At 40.0% G+C, this 24,732-nt stretch overlaps 1 protein-coding gene across 2 annotated transcripts in view; it reads right to left on the reverse strand.

Moving 5' to 3' along the window:
- Positions 1-2,093: 2,093 nt before the first annotated feature.
- The window catches only part of LOC137992851 (DENN domain-containing protein 3-like), a 43,884-nt gene continuing 21,245 nt past the window's right edge, over positions 2,094-24,732 (reverse strand). For both annotated transcript variants that reach the window (XM_068838395.1, XM_068838396.1), the window contains exons 28-47: positions 23,766-23,864; positions 22,289-22,335; positions 21,895-21,951; positions 21,001-21,071; positions 20,610-20,743; positions 18,823-18,921; positions 17,076-17,145; positions 16,919-16,943; positions 16,313-16,375; positions 16,074-16,152; positions 15,459-15,493; positions 15,045-15,125; positions 14,141-14,228; positions 13,740-13,806; positions 9,108-9,186; positions 8,445-8,520; positions 6,606-6,727; positions 6,297-6,449; positions 4,694-4,759; positions 2,094-4,236 (exon numbers count right to left, since the gene is read on the reverse strand). In XM_068838395.1, coding sequence (XP_068694496.1) covers positions 3,967-4,236; positions 4,694-4,759; positions 6,297-6,449; positions 6,606-6,727; positions 8,445-8,520; positions 9,108-9,186; positions 13,740-13,806; positions 14,141-14,228; positions 15,045-15,125; positions 15,459-15,493; positions 16,074-16,152; positions 16,313-16,375; positions 16,919-16,943; positions 17,076-17,145; positions 18,823-18,921; positions 20,610-20,743; positions 21,001-21,071; positions 21,895-21,951; positions 22,289-22,335; positions 23,766-23,864 — 1,781 coding nt within the window. In that variant the 3' untranslated portion in view covers positions 2,094-3,966. The remainder of the gene's footprint in view (positions 4,237-4,693; positions 4,760-6,296; positions 6,450-6,605; positions 6,728-8,444; positions 8,521-9,107; positions 9,187-13,739; positions 13,807-14,140; positions 14,229-15,044; positions 15,126-15,458; positions 15,494-16,073; positions 16,153-16,312; positions 16,376-16,918; positions 16,944-17,075; positions 17,146-18,822; positions 18,922-20,609; positions 20,744-21,000; positions 21,072-21,894; positions 21,952-22,288; positions 22,336-23,765; positions 23,865-24,732) is intronic.

Below are 24,732 nucleotides of genomic sequence, written 5' to 3' on the forward strand. Positions count from 1 at the left end.
ATGTTGAGTTGGAATATTATTAAATGAATCAAATGAAGAATTGCATTCCAACGAAAAGCCGTCAATGCTCAGAACGTTCTCCCTAGGGTGTGGTTCGAAACCTTGAGGTATTGATTGTTGAAGTTGACCGGCAGCTCGAGGAATGTCATTGTCATTGTTTTGAGCTCTTACGCCGACTTTCCCACTGGAGAGCCCTCTCTTTGCGCGTGGTATTGAGCCGCAATCGAAAGACATGAAACTGTTCACTTTATCCTCAGGAACACCAAAGCGGGCGGAATCTCCTGTCGGCGTAAATTCATTTGCATAACTGTTCGTGAATCCTTGGCGGGAGAGTCCTCCGTCAGTGGTTCCAGTTAACATCAACGCATCACTAACAAAGCAGGCATCCTTTCCTTGTTCTTTACTTAGCCTCTGAATCGTAAGTTCTTCGTCACAGCTTAGAATCTGTTCGGAATTATAAAAGTTTGTTGTTTTTCCTATGGTTTCACTAAGCAGTCCACTTTGCGGGTCCTTTTGCCAAGAAACTGTAAGGAAATCCTTAATTCGACGATTTTCCGTCTGCTCCTCCTGAGAAACCCTTTCCGTATTCTCTGATGTACGTGTATTATGTTCCCCGAGAGTTTTGTTCCCTTTATTGTGACCTGAACATGTGAGAAGGTGCTCTGCACCGGAATGCCTCTGGAAATTTTTTAAAGACGGAATTGAACTTTGACTTCGTTTGACAAAACGTTTACGCAGTGAAAGAGACATGGCCTTTGGGGGATACACACTCTTTCTTGATTTTTGTGTCGTATTACTTCGATAAACGCTTACTCTAGCGTAATGTTTATTACGTAAACAAAGACAGCAATTAACTGCAGGCACTAAGAGATTGAATTAAGGACCTTAATTTAAGCACGCGACGTTTTTGAAACGCGGACGCAACCGAAATTGAGAAGTTTTCCCTTTTAACTTGTATTCAGACGACCGCATTTATATTGCTAAGTATCTTTTGTTCATTAAACTGAGAGGATTAGTTCAAAAATCTTGGAGACACGACTACGTGTGCGAGATCTCAGTTTTGAGCACGCGCATTTCCAAAACTTTCGTTGCTTAAACGTAATGCGCGAGCCCAATACAGCAAACTCGTGCTCGTAGTCGTTCTCGTACTCCAATCTGAAGGTCGCTAAGGTCGTGCGTGTGCTTATACTCCCTAACAATGTTGAAGAAGAGAGCGAGAGGCACAGTTTGGCCCCTCAGTTATGGCAACGAGACATGACGAGGCTTTCGAGACCTCAGATCATGCGGATCCTGGTCTCGATTGAACTTCATATGTTTCGGCAGAAATCTCTGCCTTCTTTACTGCAAGTTTTACATGAGATGCAAATCTGAATTATATAGATATCTGGCAAGTGTTAATGAGTATAAATACAACATAAAAGTCCAAATTAACACTTAAGAGATATTTATATTCAGATTTGCATCTCACTTAACACTTGCAATGTAGCCTCTAAATTTCTTTTAACCTGAATAAGTAGACAGGTTTGAGATTTCTGCAATCCAGTTTTAATCAACCAGTCAGCCGCAAATCCTCATTTCGCAATCCCAAAATTGCATCATAATTTCGGACCCAAGCCTTGATGCACCATAGTTCATATAGATAGACTGGTTAGACTACAAAAGCGAAAAGAGTGACATCGCGCTTCATGTTAACTTGACCGTTACCGTGCACAATCTTTTGTCCTCAGTTCACAACTGAGGGACTATGCAAGAATTATCAGGAGAAAGGGAGGGGGGGGGGGGGGGGATGAGCTTCGCAAGGAGAAATATTTCACAACACCCCTCCTCTCAACAAAGGCAAATTAACCCTAACCCCCTCCAAATCCTCCAAAAATTATGACGCACCCCCACCCCCCGCCTACAAATACTCAGAGTATTGAGTAAAGTAATCGAAACTTTTGATTGGCTGCCTTTCAGAAAAACAAAGGGTGTGGTTTGTGCACTGTGAAGGTTACAACAGCGAACAAAAACATAAAACAAAGAAACTTGTCGAGTTTCCTAACCAGCTCCATATATTATTATTTCCCCTACCCAAATAAATGTTATTTCACTAGTACAAGCAATATATTTATTCAGTTTTACATCATACAAAGATATCTGAAATACATAAATTTTGTTCTCTAAGTACTCTTCATTTGACAATAAAATCCTTCTCAATACAAATTCTAAAACAAGGTAGATGTTGATCACGTATCTCGAGACATTTAAAAATCACATCCCTTTGCGAAAATAAAACATGAAAAGCAACCAGTCTATTAATATGGATAAAGTACTCTGCTCGAATGAGTTTCGGGAATTTCGTAAGCGCATACCGGGTAACGCGGTTTTGAACTATTGCTCTGTATGACAGTACCGTGAAGTTCAATTATTAATTATTTCCATGAGCTCGCCTAGGACATGAGACGGTAGGTAGCCAACGACTTGCGTAACGTCGAGTTGCCATGGTAACAAGAGAACGGATCCCCCAAACATGGGCCTCTTCCAATGATAGTTTCTAATTTGAGCTACGCAGCTCTTTTAAGAGAGGCACCTGATTGGCCAGTTGTAATGACTTAAATATGCGCGGCATTGGGAACGAGAACTTAAAATAGCTTTGCGAAACCAAAAATAGATTTTAAGAAACTATATGGTGGGGCTTAAGGATCCGCTCCCTTACCGCATCATCTCTTGCCTATAACCAATCTCATCCAACAAGCGCGCATGGTATGGAATAATTGTTTAAATGAACGCTAAACTGTCTTAATTTTAAAAACACTACCGGAGTAATCAGTTTCCAAAGATGGTCATATGGGACATGTCCTGATAACCATGATTGAGTGAAACACTCAGAGCGTTAAAAACGTATTAACCGAGATTGAAAATTAGATAATGGCCAGCGCATATGGTAGCTTATGAGGTCTCTTTTGCGTCATACTGGTAACATTTCCTTTTTTTTCAGGAGCTCTTCTTTACGTTTGTTTGGTAAATAACAGAGATAATGTTGCAAACTTCCCTGCATCTAATCTGTGCATCATATATATATATATTTTTTTTTCATATGAAAAATATACACCATACCAGCTCTCGATCGAAATGTCAACGGGCGGCATCGTCAAAGTTATTCAAACTGAGCAAAATCAACGATTTTCGAAATTATAAAACAAAGCAAGACAAACAATACAAACAAGGCTAAGCTAACAGTTTGTTCCTCACAAGGCGAAAATTAACTCTATACTCCATTCACTGCTACTTCTTCGGCTGAAAGAGAGGAACCTTGCGAAAAGAACAAACGTAGGCATAAAGAAAATCAAAAACAATTTTCCTTTCGAAGATTTCATGATTGCGGAGTTTGGTAGTAAAAAGTGTGACAAGCGAAATACCGTGTTGGAAGTGCATTTTTCCCTCGAAAAGAACTCGGTAAAACGAGCGACTCTGGCACCAACCTCTTTTTGGGAATAAAACGGAACCGTTTTGAGTCCAGCATGTTTATCGACAAAGTCATGGAACAGACGAAGTCCCACTGAATTGTACACACACTCAGGTCATTGCTCTCTTTGTGACAGTTCAAAACTGTTCCCAAGCATGGAATCTGGTCATCAATGCTTCCTTGCGGGATCACAGGCAGTAAAGCACAAAGACTCAAGGCAACAAATCTTAACATGTGAGGCAAAATGAGCTTACGTATGAGATGTCCCGTCCCAACTCTTTGCTTCCCGACTCGCTTAAGTTCAATCCCACTAACTTGAATTACTTTAAATCCCAACCAACCGAACATATTCGAGGGTAAAAGGAGTAATGACATTGTGGCGTGATCTAATCTCGCGCATGAGCATAACTATCCAGATCCAGTTCGAATGCGCATGTCAGTTATTGGCAAGACTCCTGTTGATTGACATAAAAGGGATCTCTTGTTGCTATCGAAAAAAATCAGAGCCAAGGTTTTTTCGGTTAATAGAAAGCGTCTTGGATAAAAGAACCGTGTTTCTGATCCATGTCGAACTGTACCATATCTTTCCTGTTAACCATTTCAAAACCATCTACCTCACAAGCGGGGGTCTCCTCTAAACAAACTCCTTTGCTCATTTTGGGCTCAGGGATGTCGGCGAGGTAAGACTTCCAAACGGCGATTCTGCCATCCCGCGACCCGGGTCCTGTAATGACAAATCCATAGTCTGTAATGCACATGGCACGTATTCGGTCCTCGTGTAAGTTCAGCTCCTGAAACGAAATGGTCTCATTTAAGGAGCAGTCTACTGAAAAGCAAAGGTCGCGATTTTCAAGGTTACCGGTGAAATTGAGATTGGGAGAATAAGAAAGAATGCTATAATACTAGGCCGCGCTTCATCTAGTTCTGAGATCCTCTTTTTTCTCTCCGTTTTCCTTTAACCTAACAAAGCACGGTTTGGTTGTCACAGCAAAGACTTCAAAGAACAAGGAGCTGGAGGGTCGAGGGTTCGACCTTAGTAAGAAGCTTTGGGATTTTTTCCGAGTATACCCGAGCCATTTCCGAGTACACTCGAGCCATGATCGATTACTTCTTCCCTAAATGTGACTACTCGAGTTTTGAAATCCCTTCGCTGGTAAAAGAGGACTTTAAACGGTTCTCCACGAAAGCTAAACAAGTTCATCAATTATAGTTTGATTTATGCTGAGCGAAATCTTTTGTCTATCGTACTTTCACCACTTTCACTGTTTTTTTCTTCATGACATAGATGATGCCACTTTTGCTTCCAACCCACACCTGCAGAATATTAAACAAATACATAAATAAACAATTTCATTATTAATCCACTTAACGCTCCTCTGCTGTCTTCCCATTAATATTTTCTTGGTTTCCCGGCCGTTTTTTTATTGCCGGATCTTATTGACTATCTCTAACTAAAAAAAAATGTGACAAAATATTTCTGAGAAACATTCGAGGAATAAAACATAGGTAGCCAATGGCTAACTCGTGGATAGGTGTCAATTTGATAGCCCTGCAAGCTGAGGATTCTGTTTTTAATTATGTAGATGATAGATGTGGGTAGTGTATCGAAGTGAATCTAATATTGTATCTAAGTAAATTTAATGTGTACAAATTAAAGTGCAGTTAGAGTTTTTCTCCAATCTTGCTTTTGTCATATAGTTCATGTTTTTATTATACTATAGATTAATTGTTGAAGACTCGTAGTCTTCTCTTTCACTAGATTTATCACTTTTGGCATGTGCGCACCCACTCGTAAAAAACGACGAATTTTCTACGTTAGCTAAACGTGATTATCAAGTCAAAATGTGTTTTGTAAGTTACAGTCTATAAATACTAATGAGAACAATGGGTGATAACGTAAGAAAAAGAAAAAGAAAAGAAATAGATAAAAATTACAAAAACGTTTAGTAGGTATTGTGTCCCTACATATATAAATTTAGACTCTCAATGACTAGCATTTCCAAAACTAGTCAATCAAATTTGCCCTAGCATTTTCCTGAACTGTAAATCGGCTTTCTTGCAAAGGGTTTTCTTACTAGTATTTGCCATTTATAGACTGTGACTTACAAAAACTCTTTGGCTTGATAATGACATTTAGCTAACGTCGAAACGAAGCCGTTTTTCACAGACTTTTTAATCTTAAAATGTTTTAAAGAAATTCTTTGTCGCCATTTTTTGTAGTTAAATGTTTTCCCAAATGTCTACCGTCCTCTTAGTCCTTCTTCTATTGGGCTATCAGAACTTGCTTTTTGAGTGGCAAGTCGCCCTTTTGTTGATCTGGTGTATTCGGTAGATGCCAGGTTTGTCATTCAGTGCTTTGGTCAGTTTGACGGTCGTCTCTTGTTCGGCCAGCAATTAGTAATCTGTATGTCTGCCAGTCAGTTCTCTGCTTGTCTGCCTATCAGTCGTCTCTTGTTCAGTCTCTTGCGCATTCGTACAAGAGAAGGTGAGGTAACAAAATGGATCCTCCATACATGGGCCTCTTCCAAGATAGCTTTTAAAATCTACGTTTAGCTGCGCAGCTATTTTTAGAGAGGCACCTGATTGGCCAGTTGTAATAACGCAATGAATTATAAAATATGCGCGGCATTGGGAACGAGAACTTAAAATAGCTTTGCGAAACTAAAAATAGAATTTTAAAAACTATGATTAGGCTTGGGGATCCGTTCTCTTACCTCATCCTCTCTTGGTTCATATATGTCAGTTCGTTTTCTACAGGTGTCATTCAGTTATCCGTCAGTGCGACGTCGTTTAGTCTATCAGTTACTACGTCAACTCTTGGTCTAATTGCTTTATCGAAAGCTAAAGTTACCTCTTCACCAACTTCCAACATGTTCGTAAATCCACCGCATTTGCAAATTGTGCACGTTTTGCGATTGCAATCACAAAGTACCCGATGTTCCTTTTCGTAGCTCAGAGTGTTCCACATGACGATACGTGCGCGCTTATCACAAGCTGCCCAAACCTAATGACACCAAAGAAATATCCAATAATTATAACACGCTTATTAATCATAGCCAGAAATGACCACGGGGCATCTGTTTCTGCAAAATGGGGTCGACTTTGAGTAGTCTCTTGTCTTTTAAAGACAGCAGACTGTAGTGTCGCAAATAGTTCTAACCTGAAAGTCAGACACTGCACACATGCAGTCGATGCTCATTGGCGTATCTTGCATAGGAGTCAAAACTTTGGAGCCTTCATGATCTGTCACATAATTTACCACATAAATTGAAAATCTTGTGGCTGTAAAAATGACGGAAAGTAAGATCAGAATTTTTAATTGCAAAATGGATCAGTAGTTTTCATCTTATATATGAAAAACGTAGAATGACAAATTCTTTAATTTGCTCACTTTCATACTGACCGACAAGAAAACCTTGCTGTGACATATATCGTTTATCAAATGATGCATCACAAATAGATATCTTGGAATTTTAGAGAAGCTAACACCACGAACATCTACGAGCATTTACCCTTAAAAACATGATACCACAGAAACCCCAGTTCATGCAAACAATTCGTAACTCAATTCCTTGACAGAGTTAGCGAAAATTAACTTGCTGTAAGTCTTAAGAATAAGAATAATAATAATAATAATAATAATAATAATAATAATAATAATAATAATAATAATAATAATAATAATAATAATAATAATAATACTTTATTTACCCACGTGTCACCTAGGAGCTGAAAGCTCGTTTAAACGTGAACGTGATCCGAAAGACTGGAAAGAAATACTTTTAACAGTTGTCATAGCAAAGGAAGAATAAACTTTTCACTTATGTGCCTGGCATTTTTAAAGCCGCAAGTTTAAATAATCAATGCCATGGTGACATTGGTGCACATCGTGTAGGTAAGGGACTGGGACGATCCTAGGAGTTCAGCCATATTTTATAACGGACATAGACCGTATTCGTAAATAGCAACCAAGAAATTATTCTTTTGTCTTTATGCTAATCATCTTCACTGGCCTCAATTTCGAGCAAAAATTCTTTTGAATTTTGTTCGTGCTAACGAGGCTAGTGAGGAGGATGATTAAAACAAAGGCAAAGAATGATTATTTAGCCACCATTTATGAATACGTTCTATCATTTGATAACATCCGCTGAAACGTCATGCGACATTTCCTTACTTTTTCTACAATGTAAATTCTTAGCCTTTGCGGGATTAAGTACACGAAAGGAAAATTCTGAGTATCAAATACGGAACTGAAAATATATACATTCAATTCAGAAGGAAAACGACGTTTTGGTGTTTTGCCATAGATCTAGAGTATTGTGGTCTCAGGACCGAAATAAAAAAGGCGAGCCTGTCGATGATGTTATTGACTACCTCCGTCATTTTTTAACCACGACGGTGAATGAACCAACGGTTTTTTAATCTTTTAATCTCAAATTTTCATTGGTTTGGTTCAACGGTAAGCAATTAAAATTATAATGACAAAACAGAGAGATTGCTATTTATTACACAAATTTCAGCTCTAGTCGCTATTTTCGAGACCAAATAGGCCTTTTGCAACTAACGATCACATGGTACAAAATCCGCCATGCTGGAGGGCAAGCTCATTATTATTCCCCCAGTGGGACATTAAAACAAAGAGACCTGAACCAGTCAAGCTTGACTTGCCTTTGTTTTAATGTCCCAGTGGGGAAATAATAATGAGTTTGCCCTCCAGCATGGCGGATTTTGTACCATGTGATCGTTAGTTGCAAAAGGCCTATTGAAAATTTATAGCCCCCCCACCTCCCACCAGAAAAGAAAACACTAATTATTCAATGTGTTCCAGTAACCGCTCGATAGAACCCTTAGATTACGATGTAACGAAATGCAAAAAAATCAGCACTGTTGATTGTCTATTTGGCGTACAAATACAATTCTCAGATGGCTGTCTTGCTCATGCAATAACCAGCAATTTGGTGGTTCTTCGTTTAAAGTACACCCCTACTTAAAAACTTACCGCACCAAAATGTTTCCCCAACCGCACAAAACCAATACAAAGTCTTCTCGTCCTTCCTTCCAACTTTAACCTGAATCTAACACACATAAAACTCGCATGAAAAGTCATTTGTTCTTATATGGAAAGGACGAAGGCCCAGAAGAGCCGACGAGTCATCCGCGTTGGCATAGCGACCACACTGATCCTCGCGAGCAAAGAAACGTTGCTCTTCTAGAGAATTGGGCGCTGTTCGTATGTAAATATGTTCTTTTGTTTCGATTGAGAAACAAGGCCGCACAACATTGGAGATCATTATGATTTTTTAATGCAAGCAAGACTGAAAATTGCCATTGACTTTAACATCTTTAGTACCTACGGCCTGCTCCCGTCTGACCTTGTAGCTCAGTCGGTAGAGCAGCGGTGATCTAACCCGAAGGTCGTGGGTTCAATTCCCACCCTGGTCAGAGTTTTTCTCTGTCCTTGTGTGGGCCCATTTCCATTAGTAGGGCTAACGCTCACATGGTTCATATTAGTAGAAACCTAGCACTTCACAGTACACTCTAATCAGTTAAGTCTGAAAAAAAGGTTGCCAAGACCTCCAAGAATGCCACGACTTTGTGCGAGTTTTTCATGACAGTGTTCACCCTGTCGATAAAGGAGACCGATTAAAAGCTCTGTTCCTACCTCCTTCTTGGCTGTGAGAGTCATAGGATCCCAACCTACAATCTGTCCATTTGAACTGGCAGACCATACAGTGTTGTATCTGTGTAAGAAATGGTTTGTAAGTTGTAGTTTACGGGTTGGACTAGCCTGTTCTAGGCTCCCAGATAGTCGGGAAAACGAAAAACACTGCGTGCGTAAAAAGAGTGGGGCTTGGGTCGAGCCAAGGCACCAAAAACGACCCAAGCCCCACTCTTTTTACGCACGCAGTTTCTACCTGGGATCCTGGAACAGGCTAGGGTTGGACGAAACAGAAATCTAGGGCATTACGATAGTTAAGGCCCATATATACGAAGGGCTTTGCTCCCGGGGCATGCTCCAAGGTCATTTTGCACAACCAGTACACAAGAGGGAGCATGCTGCAGGAGCTTGCTCCATATTATATATAGTACACACAAGGGAGCAAACGAAAGAATAGCGAGTTTAACAAACCACGACGGCTACGGCGACGAAAACGTCACTTAAAAATATAACTTTGAGCTATTCTAACTAGTTCTTGATTATTCCATCTTGTTTACATTATATAACATGGGGGAAGTGTCCTATAACTAGATTGCTATGGACGGATTTTAAGTATAGAGTCAGACTGAAAGATCAACTGTAGTTGTCCACGTTGTCGTCACAACCTTAAATTTGGTCATTTCACGTAGTAGTTTTGACGAGTACAGAAGAGAAATGTTCGAAAATGCGTGCCGCACGTGCAGCACGATCATTTTGGTTCTTTAAGGACGTTCGCGCCAAAATCTTCCTACGGTGAGATTTTCTTCATTTCTCGCCTAGAGTTAGGTCATAAAGTACTTACTCCAAAAATGAAAAAAAAAATGGGGGTCACCGACTTTGTTTCGGAGAAAATGGCAGTGGAAAAATGCCTTAATTTCGAGAAATCGGTCATAATAGCGAGATGTAGGCTCATCTGCTCATCCATCGAGAGATTTTTAGATAATTGTATGCCGCTAGGGATGTGGTAAACAGTAGAGTTCATCCTCGACGAGCGTTTTCGTAAGCTCTATCCGTTGCAACCACTACTGGAATTCGATGGCATGAGGAAAGAAAATGTTAAAAAAAGATAACTTCTTACGGTGAGAATTCTTTCATTTCATCATATTTTGTAGATAGTAAGTAAAGTAAGTGATTCATGATTTAAAAAATAGGGGTCACCGATGATCTGAACGAGTAAAATCGATGTGATTTTGCAAAGCTCTTGGAAAAGTTCGTTTGTCACGCTTTTGCGTGACCTGTCGGGCAAGGACTGGAACCCAAGAAGAGATCGATCGTTGAAGAGATGAAAGGTTTTCAACGAAAAAAAAACCTTTCTCGAGCATAGCAACGAAGTTTTAAGCAGGGGTCATCTTCATTTGGTTGGTGTTTTGTATAATATCTCTCCATTGCCGTCATGCTCATCCTCTGGAGTGTATTTTTTTGTGAAATTCAATCGCTGATTGTTTCCACGCAGGTCCGCAATATTCAAGCGACGAGGACGAAAATACTGCTCAATTTTCACGAAAGTAAAGGAAAACAACTTTAAAAACATGCATTCACTTTGAACTTAAGTTCGTAGGGTAATAAAAACATTAAAAAGAAACAGCCCCAATAAATTTACGCAACGGTTCGTCCTCGAGTTTTCCAAACTTTCAGCCACTAGTCTACTCGATCAGCTCCCTTTTCCAGAGCTTTTCCATCGTCCCGCTCACTTCTCTTTGAAGTTTCATGATGATTCGGAAATAAATGTGCCATTCTTTTGCCGGCCTAGAATTTTTTCCTCGGTGTTTTTGTCGCCATGTTATTTTAACTGATGCTTGAAAAATTTGTATGGAAGTCAAGTAGACTAGTGCACGACTGATAAAACCTCGCGAATATCAGTCGTGCAGTAGTCTACTTGACTTTCATAAATATTTTAAATCAATTTTGACTGATCACGATCTTCTCTGATCCAACGCTGTGCAAGACTTATCGTCCACGGTTTTTGCAAAGGTTTTAAAACCTCAACTTCACTAATGCTCGAAGTAATACGTGACATATTACAGTCGCGTTACCTGCGCAGTAACGTTGCGCACAAACAATTAGCGCGAACGTCCTTAATTTCTAATAGGGAGTTTAATTAAGGCCTGTTCCAAACGTCGTGCTACTGCCGTGCCGAACTCAAATGAATTTGGCTTGGCAGTGGCACGACGATGGCACGGCAGCGGTTTCAAACGTCGAACCTAATACAGTCGTGCCAAATTCAAAAGACAAAACAAACCATCCATCCAGCGTAATACAATGCAAATAATGCAAAAGACATTAAATTAATTTATGAATTGAGTTCGGCGCAACAGTAGCACGCCGTTTGAAATCAAGTCGTGCCACTGCCGTGCGGCACGGCAAGTCCTGCCGTGCTAAGTAGTCGTGCCGAACCTAAATCAGCCGTGCCGCGCTTAACGGTTTCAAACGGCGTGCTACTGCCGTGCTTAAATCAAAATGACAATTTCATTTGAGTTCGGCACGGCAGTAGCACGACGTTTGGAACAGGCCTAAGAAACGACGACGGCTACGGCAACGACAACGCCAAAAAGCAGTAATATTATTGGTTAAAAGAATCAAAATGCTCGTGCTGCACGTGCAGCACGCATTTTTAAACACTTCTCTTCCGTACTCGTCAAAACTACTACGTGAAATGACCAAATTTAAGGTTTTGAAGACAACGTGGACAAACTACCGCGAATCTTTCAGTCTCACTCTTTACTTCAAATCCGTCTGTACCAATCCAGTTTTAGGACACTTCACTCACATTGAATAATATAAACAAGATGGAATAATCATGGAATACTTAAAACAGCTCAAAGTTATATCTTGGAGTGACGTTTTCGTCTCCGTAGCCGTCATGGTTTCTTAAACTCCCTAATATTGCTCTGGGACGGCTGATTTTCAACAGAGAAGGGTTTGGAATTTAGTTTAAAGTTAAACATAGCGACTTACTTGAGGTGTAATCAGGGTTTTCGATAGCTGTTCAAAGTATCGGATTTGATAACGAAAGTACCGGACGGAGTTATTTTCCGTTGTAAGGTCGATTGCAAGGGCCTTGCGAGCGAACCATCAAGGTCCCCTATACGTTACTATAAATGACACTCTCAGAAATGCGCTTAGCATTCTTGAAATTGGAGGGAAAAAAGTTAAACTTATAACGTGGATGAAATGCCAACTGATTGGTTATTCCATTTACTACGCAAAATAAAGCGATGTGATATCTTGTTACAAAAATTTGGTTTTATCAACGGAGTTGATAATGTAAATTGGCCACCGTACAGAGATTCTAAAAGCTGACGTTTCGAGCGTTAGCCCTTCGTCAGAGGGGCATGATTTCATGATTCATTGCGTGTGATCGCCTTGTGTTTCTTCAGCCGATGCCATCCTGAGATACCCAAGTCGAAAAAGAAGAAGTCAACAAATCTACAAATTTATAGCGTCAAAGTACCGGACGTGAAATGGTAAAAAACCGGACAAAACGTCCGGCTTCCGGCCTCAAACGGAAACCCTGGAGTCACTCTAATTCAAAGAAGAATTTTGATTATTTTAATGATGACGATGCTTGGAGAAAAACAAGTGTCTGCCATCTGCTTTAGATATGCGTGATGGACGTTTTAGGTAATATAACCTCTATTGGTGCAAACACTTTCTTCGTCACGGCTTTACTTCGATAGTCTATATGATTTTTATCATGTCTCTATACAATCTATTATAAGTCGTGTACTGGTGACACTCAGGCAAGTTCCTGCTTTAATTAGAGCTTATCAGTTGCACACCTTTCCAACGCCATTTTGAATTTTGAGCTCAAGTCAAGAGTTCCAAAGTAATTATGGATGAAAACATTGGGTAATCTGATTGGCCTTTCAAAATGGCGTTTGAAAGGTCTGCAACTGATGGGCTCGAAATAAAAGAGTGGAGCCTGAGAATTACAATCGTCTTGTGCGTCAAACCGTACACTTTGATAATTTCTGAAGCGAGCAACAACCACGAAATGAATCTAAATGAAAAGAAAAGCATGTGGCAAACGTGCAGAGCACTCTTTCTTTCTCGTAATAAAAACGTCGTTTTGAGTGGTTATCGTTTCCTGTTTCATCTTCGTTACGAAAGCTCCCAAAAGCTTTCCGAGACCGCTTGACGACAGAAGCTGTCGGAAAATTTGCTCCCGCGTTAATTCGCGCTCCGTGTTCCAACAAGTCGTTGCGTGTTTTTACACGAGAAGAAGGCAAGAACTCTTACGTGGAGTTGATGTACTATACACAACGACACCCTTACACCTACCAGCGTCACCATCCACACAAAGATCCATTTCTTTATTGATTTACCGGGCTTAACCTTTCGCCAAAACCTTCACTATAACTTCGAGAATGCACTATCCAGGCAATTTCAGTCCTAGAATTAGCGAGGGACAATCGTAACAGGAACCTACTTTAGTGGCCTAGCTTTCACAAGTGTGCGATAGCTTATTGGTAGAGAATCCGAACTAATAATCGGCAGGTCGTAGGTTCGACTCCCGCCAAGGTACACTGGGATATTTCCTGAGCATCCCCGAGTCACCATCGATGAAAAAAGAATGATACATTTCTTCTCCCTTACCCTTGTTTATCTTGAGTTTGGATCATATGCGACAGGGAGTCCCTATGACCTGACAACTGTTGATCAGCTGTATTGAAAAAGAGAAGCAGAAATTAACAAACAAAAACGCAACAAAGGTTTAAAACCTAACAAACAGAAAGACGTGGGCTACAGGCCTTGAACCCAGGTTCTTTATCTTCTCTTTGCACGACGCGGAGAAAAAGACACTGAATGATTATGGTCGCACGACCACGTTGTAGCAACAATACTGCAGGACGACGAGTGGCTCACTTACATTTTGTGTGGTCGTGTTACCAGATTCGTCCAGGGTCCTTCGACGACTGGGGGGGGGGGGGGGGGCTGGAGGGGGGAATAACTACAACGAGGTTCCAAGGTCGAACGTGAAAAACGATCACTTTTACCTTCCCCAGTGTGAGTGTTAATGACATAGATAGTGTTATCCATGGATCCTGCCCAAACCTGATTCGTTCCAACAGCTAACAAGCAACTCTAAGGGAAAAAAAAAAACAGAAAAAAGCGTTCATTAAGCACAAACGACGGCGAATTTCATTTAGTGTCATTGTTTTCAAGTCGGTCGGTAACTTGTGCCAATGTCGAGATCTTTGAAGCCGGTGAGTAAAAAGCTGTTATTAGTTAACATGATCATGAGAAGCGCACCTACAATCTTAGACAAAACCCGTTGGGAAAATGTGACGCTCTAATTTGTCTGTGTGATAAAGAGTCAATTCTTCCTACTTTCCTCCCTCCCCCCATTCCAATGTTGTTTCAAAAAGCGACCAAAGGCTTGCACAGTATTTTGCATCACATTATCAACATTGGTATGAGCGGAAGGACCAATATCTTTTGTGAGTGCGTGCCAAATGATGCTTAAGCTAGCATTTTTCCCAAGAGTTTTGTCCAAGATTGTAGCGGTTATAATCAGAGAGGAATTTTGAAGAAGAGTTAGTAAAAATCTTCGCAAAAAAGGCATAAACTGAGGGAAAATACTCCAACGACACAAGCAGTTTTTTGATAGCAGCCTACGAAAAAGCACCCATCAATGCATAACGGAAATGGTCAGTGAAATACATTAACAGACAGGTTATTTTCGTTGGGCAACTTAAGGGGCCCTTTCGCAGTGGGATTTGTAAAAGGCTTCTCGAGCTCAATTATATTGAAAGGTCACCATAACTTAGTTCATATGGCAACAAGAATAGTACAGCCTTATTTCACTAAAAACACATCAGATAATATTGCTTAGTCTCCCTGATTTGCTAAATATTAACATCATGCCGCAGAAGTTTCACTTAAAGACTTGAGACTCACCACTCTTTCTTTGGCGTAAATCATGTGTTTCTCATATTCCCAGGCAACACCGTCGATTACAACGATTACACCCGATGAACCCTGGAATAAACCCGACAATCACAGTGTCAAATGAACTACTCTCCTCTGATTAGGAACTTACGTAACTTGGCTTGTTTCAATTGAGACTAGTTTGCTTTGACAAATAACAACAATTTGATCTGGAAGCGAAACCGTGCACGCGAGGCTTGGAGTGGAAAGCGGATGGAGTAAACCTTAAATGTTATTTTTTCTCTCATGTTTTGGGGTTACAATTCTGATCAAGTTCATAAGGGAAACTGACATTGCGTTGCTACTAACTGAGCGCAGTGATAAAAATCCCAAGGAAAATCAGCCTAAAGCAGGTAAGGTACAAAGACCAGTTTTACTGCTTACCATAGCACACCACACCTTTTCACGTCTCTTTTTGGCTGAGTAATAATGCAAAACAGACAGTTAAGATCCCACTTGACTTCTTCACTATGATTTAACATAGTGACACAATAATACACTTGAATAACTAGGTAAATGTGCTGAAAAAGAGGCATAAACGGCTGTGTGCCTTTTATATACACAAAAGTGAATTTTATGCCTTTCGGCTATTTTTGGTAGTTCTTCGACGTGTCACAAATATCATGTGATCGCGTGAGGTTGGGAACGTTGCATTTTGTTTTACCTCTGTAAATGGTAAAGTATAAGCGGTTTAGGACATCTATTGATTAAGACAATCAGTAACAAAATGTCGCGATCTACATCTCAAATGACTACAAACAAAATACACTATAATGCTTTGCGATATTGAAAGTGCCCACAACCTCAAATATTTTTCTTTGCCGAGGTAAATCCATTTCCCCATGACAAAAATATTGTACCGTTTTTAGTTCGACATTTCATAATTAGAGTGCAGTAAAATTAAACAAAACCAGAGAGCGTTGGTCCCTCGGCAGAGCTAGAGTTAGGCCTATTCCTACAGTGAGATGACGTTACAGACGAAAACACTTTCGCACTTACACCCAGGTAGGTAAAGCAAAGCCTCCACTGTTGTTTTTTCCATGTCTTGAGGTGATGGACTGACCCTCTTAAAAAGGGTCTGTACAAAAGAAATCAAACAAACAACACTTGAATTTCAACGTAGGAATGCAGTCAAGTCACTTTTTTTAATAATGGAATTCCCGCCAAATCTTATTGAGCTGTAACCTACTAGCAGAGATTTTATCGATGACAATTTCTTTCCCCATTTTCCCCCTTACCTTCCTGGTTTCAACAGATAGTTGATGCTTGACATGTCTTTGTGTGCTGAAGTAAAACACAAGCTGAAAACAAAGACAGTGAGGCGAATTTCAAATTCATTTCTTTGTGACAAAAACCATGCACATTCTAAGAGATCAGGCTCAGCCGCACAAGTCCATTGGGTCATTTAAGCCGATAAAACTCCGTCTGCCTGATCATGCCTCATAATTTCCGTTAAATACTTTCGGCAAAGAATTCCTGAGCGCATCACAAACTTCACGCAAAACGTTTTGCTAGCACTATCTATTGATTAAGTAGGTTGTCATGACATTTAACACGAATGCTACGAGCAACTCCGCTCAGGGTCCCGTTTCTAACGTTCCAGGCCGAAAATTCAACTGTGAAACTACCATCCTCGTACTTTAGAGAACTTGTTTTTAAAAGATCTACAAAACCCGAAAGAAAAACATAATGCCAAAGTTTCATGACTCGAAACCGCCTCGGTTTTCGATAAAAAGTGATTTATGGTCCCGAAATACGCCCGAAAAGTTTCGGAACTTTCGAGCAACGGGCCCTGTTTCTTTAGGAGCTTCGAGTTCAAGAATTCGAGAAAACCATATCCTTACCGATACATTTTCCTCAGGATAGTCACTGTAAAGAAAGTAGGTAAAAAGTGATATTAAATGAAAAAGGGTACTAAGGTTGCTAAAACCAAATATACTGTTGCATAAAAACCGTGGCAATCTGCCTCAAAAGGCATCCCTTATATGAAGAAAAACCTACCATTGTTTTAAAGTATCTGCCATTAAAACATTCTTAGCAGCGTGACCAATTATGGCCGGGTCCTTGAAGCCTGGAACGAACGAGATAACCAAGTCACTAACATTGGCAACAATAGGGCCGTTTATACGAGCAAATATAAGCCGCGGCTTACGCTGGCCGCGGCTTACATAAGACGCAAGAACTCCGTTTAAATGGTACAAAATCGACGTTCACGGCTTACTCCACCCGCAGCTAGCTCAAGCCGCGGCTTATCCTGGCCTCGGGGTTTTGGGCTGTGTTTATCTTAGAGGCGGCTTAGCTTGGATATGAAAGTGTTCGAATAAATGTACTCAAGCGTTGTCCGCGGCTTGCTCAAGCCGTGAACGGCTCCTGCGCATGCACTTGCTTTTTTATTATGGCCCAGACTTCCATTTTGCTCCCGTCCATTCGCCAGAGAAAAATGGCGAGCGCGAGCAACGAATCACGTATTACTAAAGAAAAAGATTCACCGAAAAAGCGAATGTGGAGTGCCCCAGAAGAGAAACAGCTTCTCACTATTTGTAGTGGTATTGAAATTGCTAAGCTACTTGATAATTGCGTCACTTCAGCCAGTGTAAGTTCTGCAGCACACCGCAAGTGTTCGTTTACGATTTTATTGGATCGATACTGGATTACTTGTAAAACTTTGGTTTAATAATTTTTCTTCGCTTGTTTGCTTTCTCGAGCCATTTATCTTGTAATGTCGCAAATCTTGCCTCACAATTAACTACCCCAAAACGAGGCATCAAAATAAATTAGGTCATCATTGGACCAGTTGGCCGCGAACTTAGTCGCGAACCATTTATACAAGGATTTCGCGTCTTATGAAAGCCGCACCCGTATAAATGGCTCAGTTCACGTCTTATGTAAGCCGCGGCTTATTTTCCTTCGTATGAACGGCCCTAATGATTGAATGTTAGAATAAATAAGTTAGAATAATTGAGTGAAAATGCTGCAAGTGCAAAAAGAAATCCAATACATTTCTTTTCCTCCTATTCAAGACGACAACGTAAAATAGCCAATGTCTTATTCTGCTCATTTTCTTCCACAACAGAGACTAAATGCCGCACAATGTTAATCAACGATCAAATGCAGTCCAGAATAGTAACCGAAAGAGAGCATAGATGAGTCAACGGCGCAAAATTAAAAAAAAAACACAGACCTTTCTTTTAAAGTTGGGGGAAACTAATTAGATGCCCTTGTTACATAGTATAACTACTTGTCTATATACACACACGGATTCAAACACAAAAAGAGAAAGAAAATATTAAGGGAGTATATCATAGTATCTGACGCAATTAAATGACAATTGCTAATAATCTTTGAGGCCTTAATTTCAACAATCTATTAGCAATGGCCCGTAGATGATCGGTCCCTTTTCTGAATTCTCCTAACGGAAGTCCAACCAGTGTTTCACAGGGTTTCAACCTTTGAAATCCATAAGAATTTCAGGATGACCTAAAGGCTCAGAAACAAAAACATAACATAGACTCTTAAAAAACACTGTAACATTTTTTGGGCAAAATGCGTGAAACTGAATTTAATGGACGTTTCGGCTCTGCTGGTGACAGCCGAAACGTCCATTTCAATTTCAGTTTCACGCGTTCCTAGCCGGAAAAAGTTAGTGTTTTTAATAGGACTAAACGCGAAAGCCTCAAGTATACTATCGACATAGACCTTTAAGTAAGTGTGCAACGGTGCCGAGTTTCAGGATATAACTATTGCTTACCTGACGCCATCATGTAACCAGCTTTGATTTCCAGCAGACATTTGCGCCAGAATTCGTTCTCTTCTTTCATTGACGCTACAAATGACAATGACGACTCACCTAGAGGAAAAAAATATATTGTCTAACCTCTTTTTTAGAGTTTACATCAGTGATTCAAAAGAGGAGAGTATGTTGTCAAAGTAGCGAACAAAACACGGTTCTTGTTTGGGAAGAGTGTGTAGGTCTGCCACAGTATATTAAAGCGCTGCCAGCTTTTAGGGCCAACAAACTATCAAGTAGCGTAGCAGCTCTGCTTCGTAACCCAATCTGATATATTATATATCATATTTTGTATTATCGTTATTATTATTATTATTATCATAACATGGTGTCTCTCAGTTTTCAAGTGCCAATCAGTTCTCGATACAAGTCACATCATGCAACCTCAGTACTCGAGAACTCAGATCTGTTAAATATCTTTTGAATCTGAGCCACGCTGAGATTCACCCTAATACTTTCAATATTGCCCACCAATCTTTTTGGAATCATCCCAAGGACTCCCACAACAATAGGCACGACTCTCGTCTTCACCTCGTCCCACAGCTTTCCCACTTCCCTTAAATAGATCTTGATATTTATCAATTTTCTCTTTTTCCTTCACTTCTACTCTGACATCTCCTGGCATTGCAAGATCAGTGACTAGGAGTTTTCAGTGCTGAACACGAGTTTTTTGAACGGCTTCGAAACAATTCCACAAAAAGCGCTTCCCTCTGGACTCAGAACAATGGTGCAAATTGTGAGAGGAGAATATTAGCATACAAGAAAAACAAGCTATGGCTTATCATTATTCTTTACATAATACTAACGAGGAGTGTTTTATCAGCACAGAAAGCTCATGCACATGACGTTTAATAAGCTGTTAGGCTCATGCATTATTAATGAGTTTTGAACCATCGTAAATAATGACTTCTGAACGTCATGCTCGTACACAAAAGGAAAACCTCCCAGTCATACACCAATCTACAAGTCACTCATTTCTTTTTTAGTTAAGTCTTCGTTTCAATTCTTTTGCTTTCTCCTAAGGTTGGGTATCAAGCAAATCGTAACGCACCTTACGACCACTTCTTCATAACCAAACTAACACCCTTCCTTAAGAGCTTTTTAAGCATTCCGAAAACTACAAAAGCAGGGCATTCGAGGTGCTACATAACAACGAGAAGAAATTTGTTTTCCCGCTGGACTTTGAAACCATATTTACGAAACACTAGCTTGACGAGTTTCAAAGCCAGTCGTGTGTCAAGCAAATCCCTTTTCCCAAGTCTAAAGAAAAGCTATAAGCAACTTGCCTAAGACAACACTTCAAAAAGGGTGAAGCTATATTGAAGGCGTTAATCGAGGATCGCGCACATTATCGCGTTTATGGGACAGCGGTCGAAGAGTGCAGCACGTCTTGTAAGCTACATGTTTTAACAATACAGAAACAAACCTAAAAATTCATTAAAGCTATAAACCTCAGGCCTTAAAACTTTTGTTTAGGTCTAATTAGGCCTAAGGTTAGCTTTAATGAATGTTTAAGTTTGTTTCTGTATTGGTAAAACGTGTAGCTTACAAGACGTGCTACACTCTTCGACCGCTGTCCATAAACGCGTGTGCTCGATCCTCGATCAACGCCTTTGGGAAAACTTCACCCCTTCAAAAGAGCGTAGAAGGGTCTCAAAGATATATAAATAAGAAAGAGAGGCAAGAATGAGAAAGGAGGTTACAACAAAATATGAATTACAAATCAGGGGAGTCAGTTTTAGTCTCACGTTTGCTTGTTATTTGAATATTTGTTGTTCCACGTGATAACCGCGCCGGGCAGGTGATGATATCGACTCTCCTGATATCTTCAACCTCGACGATAGTGGAACAATTGTGCGTTCCATTTTCCAGGAACAATAATCTGAATAGAAATGAAAACAAGGAAAACTTAGTGAATTAAGAGAAAAAGTAGCGAGGTAAAAACAATTACAGAGGTACTGGAGGAGACAAACAATAACAGACAACAACAAGACAAGCCGGAAGAGAAATGATATCATTGGTGTGAAAGTATCTCCAAACGGGCCATTTTTACTTCTTGTCCATAAAATGTAATTTTAATTAGAATAAAAGCACTTCGCACTTGGATTCGCTTTGAAGGGGCAACTGAAGTAAAATCACCTGTTAATCGTCAAAACGAGAAAACCCATTCCCTGGTTGGTTTTGGTGAGTTGCGATATCTTCAGAACGTCCTGTTGAACAAAAGCACACAGTGATGATAAGAGGGAATCGTGGGGTGCACTTCTTTTAAAGGGGAACCTCCCTTAGACAATCACGTTTGCTCGAATTTTTTCAAAAAAAAGTACTTGTATCGGGAAAAAATAAATTTTACCATCGTTTTTCACTTTCCAATTTAATTTCCCAGGCGCCGCAATCTTGAATAATTGTGACGTGTGTGGTTACCCAATTGTTCTGACAGAAAGAGCTTTTGAAGAATAACAGTAAGGCAACCATAACATGACACATTTATTCAAGATGGCCACGCCCAGGAAATTTGAAAAAAGGCGATTTTCAAATTCGTTTATTCCGAATACAAATGCTTTCTTTCAATAAATTACAACAATTCGATTGTAAACATTAATTTTTTGTGATTTAAAGTTCTTCTTCTTTACTGTAGGTTCCTTTTTGACGCAAAAACGCCAATGTAAGGTGACCAAGCTTTTCTCGATCACAAATTACTCGCCTGGCGCTAACCAAACTAAGATAGTTATAGATAGAAACAAGCAAAAGCTGATCAGGTTTAGTCAATATTTCAAACCAATAGAAAGTACTTGCTCATAAATCCAAGCTGTGACTTATTTCTACATTTGATATCCTCAGGCAAGACATCAGGAAGAAAAGAGAGTTTGATAAGCGCTTCTTGTCATCAAGAAATCAAAGTAACGCGTTGCTGTGTGAAAATGGTTTTCAATCCCTGCTTTGCTTTGCAGGCCCAATCCATTCCCACAGACTTAAATTGTTTCCTGGATAACCTCTGTTGCGAAAGAGGAGCAATACAGGGTGGGAAAAACTTACCTCGTCTTCTCTCAAGCGAACGTTACATAGTGAGATACTTGTGGCTTTGCTGCTTGCCTGTGGATAGTGGCAAAAATTAACAGACCGTAACCATAACTCGCCGCCTTTAAGTCTGGTTCTTACGTGGGACGAAGGTGTAAGCACAAGTGATATACGCAGGCGCATTACGTTGTTAATTGATGTCCATTGTCACACCAAAGTGAAAATGATCTACGAATGATCTAAACGCTACTGAGATTGCTCGTGTTGCTTGTGGTCATGCTTGTGTTGCTGATAAAAACCAGCCTTACATGGCCAATGTATCGGCTTGTACGAAATCAGATTCTATGCGTAGTGAAGGCCTAATACTAAGTGCCCATACAAACAGGAAGGGTAGTTAAAATATTTTTCTTACCATTGTGTAGGCTTCATAAAATGCGGCGAACACTTCAGGCTCGACAACTGAAAATGAAAGGAGAAAATCTTTTGATTGCTTTAATGCCCAGAGAATACGCAAGTAAGCCCGATAGACTATCGCCCAAAGAAAGCAGAGAAGAGGAGGGAAAATGTCACTGATTACCATCGTTGGAATCCCTGTGACTTCCCTAGGCCTTTTCGGGCGTATCGCCTTTTTTGAGTCGGCTATGTTTGTTCAGTTAAAGTACAGTTCTTAGTTTGCTCACGGATATTGTCTCTCACATAACAGCCAGGAATTGACTCTAAGGATACACACTTATGTAAGTGTTTTAATGTCTTCTTTCCGGATAGACGATTAGTTCGTTTCCCTATCGAAACCGTTTCTATTTCTAGAGAATTGCACAGAAGGCACTGAACCAATTAAATCGAATAGGCACTGAGATGTTGCCAAGGTTTGGAGTTCCAAACGTATAATCTCAACTTGTGGAAACTTATTCAGATTAAAGGCTGTTAATGTTATTTCGGAGCTGTGGTTGATAAATGAACAAAACGTCTCTTCACTTCATTTACAGCGGTCAAAATTGGCCATCTGCTTCAAAATGAATGTCGAGAGAATGCACAATAGAAATCAAAATGGCTGCCGAATCGTCGAAGTAGTCTATTGTCACTTGACAAGTTACTTTAAGGTATCAGTGTACCCAAAATGACCATCATTCTTTGGCGCCGCTTTAAGATCTGACGTTTGACGCAAACCCCAGTAAAGTATATATTTTCTGAAAGCTTAATAATTGTAGATTACGAAGATAAAAAAATTCGGGTTTTCCAAATATAGCTCGCTATTTTTCAAAGTACAGAGGTTCACTAATGAAGCTCGTTTCCGGTCGGATCGCTATGTCTTCTTGACACCCTTCTCTAAAAAACGGTGTAGGGAAATTCTGGCTACTTGTCTGGTTTGGTTTTGACACGCAGTTAAACTTTGAGAGTTGATAAAACATGCATTCCCTTCACTAAAATAGTCACAACTTTTGAAAGTTGTGAAAAAATAAAAGTTCACCGACAAAGCTTTTTAGAGAAAGGTGTCAAGAAGACATAGCGATGTTAATCGCGTTCTCCCGCTCAAATCCGACCGGAAACGAACTTGATTAGTGAACCTCTGTACTTTGAGAAATAGCCTGAAATTTTTTTATGTTTATGAATATACCTTCGTAATCTAAAAATATTAAGCTTTCAGAAAATATATGCTTTACTGGGATTTGCGTCAAAGAATGATGGTCATTTCGGGTACACTGATACTTAATGATCTTTCACCCACGAGTCTCTTATAGCTCAGTGGTACATCATCCACTAGTGATCGGAAAGTCGTAAGTGCGACGCCTGCAAAGGAGGAGGATTTCGAGTATCCCCGGGAGAAGAGAGAGGGGAGGGAGAAAGGAAAAGGCAGTGTAGGGGAGCGACTGGACATTGGTTATCTTCACCTTGGGAATTCACTGTCAACGCCTGAAACAATCTTTCTCCGGCATCTTGACTGTTGGTGATCAGTAGCCTGCTGACATGCTTTACAAAATCTGAAAGAGCTAATAACAAGGAACACGTTCTTCGGTTTGCGCCAATCGTGAGTTAAATAACCTGGACTGATGCAAACGGTCCACTAATGGTACTGGAACGCGATCCTCGGAAATAGTCAAAACTGTTCTCGCCAGAGAAGCCAAAAGAAGAACAAAGCTTGTCTTTTTAAGATGTTTTGAATATGGAAAAAGAGAAAGATTTTAAAATTGTTATTGAATAAGGTCTATTTGATATGCATAAGAACCAAAAGAGAGAAAAGTGGAATCTGAAGATACACTAAGAATGTGTACATTAATGATTTTGAAAGTTAAAAAAAAAACACTCCCCTATCCAAACCGACTGAAGATAGTAAGCCTAATGTATAATACCATGCAAAAAAGGAGCATTATTGAGGACTCCAGCTCTTCCAAAGAGTAATTCTTGGCTTGAACAGAACTCAAACCCACGTCCGTGAGATTGCTCTGCACTCTGTACAATCACAGGCCAAATCGGCTAACTCAATGTTGTACCCAATTCAAATCTCCCAGGGTTAAGATTCTTTGTGTATTGTATTTGCATTATAATGTAGCATTACATTTAAATGCGTGGAAATACCTGGCACAAAACGTTTTCCCAAAGGGTTTGAACTGGGTAGAACATTGAGTTAGCCATCCGAAAGCAGGTCAATGACGAATTTGCATGTCCCATATCCCGTAAGGTGTGAGCGTAGAATGAATGATGTATCTGCACGGTGGATAGGAAATGATTTTTGGAGAGAATGATCATCGCAGTTGTGGAGGCCACTTCAATAAGGATGGATCTTTTCAGGTGTCTTTGCTACTGCTTATCGAGGACTCGAGCATAATGGAAAATTACCGTATATACTATTACAGTAAA

The sequence above is a fragment of the Montipora foliosa genome, chromosome 2, assembly GCF_036669935.1.
Source record: "Montipora foliosa isolate CH-2021 chromosome 2, ASM3666993v2, whole genome shotgun sequence".
In the NCBI taxonomy this organism is placed as follows: Eukaryota; Metazoa; Cnidaria; class Anthozoa; order Scleractinia; family Acroporidae; genus Montipora; species Montipora foliosa.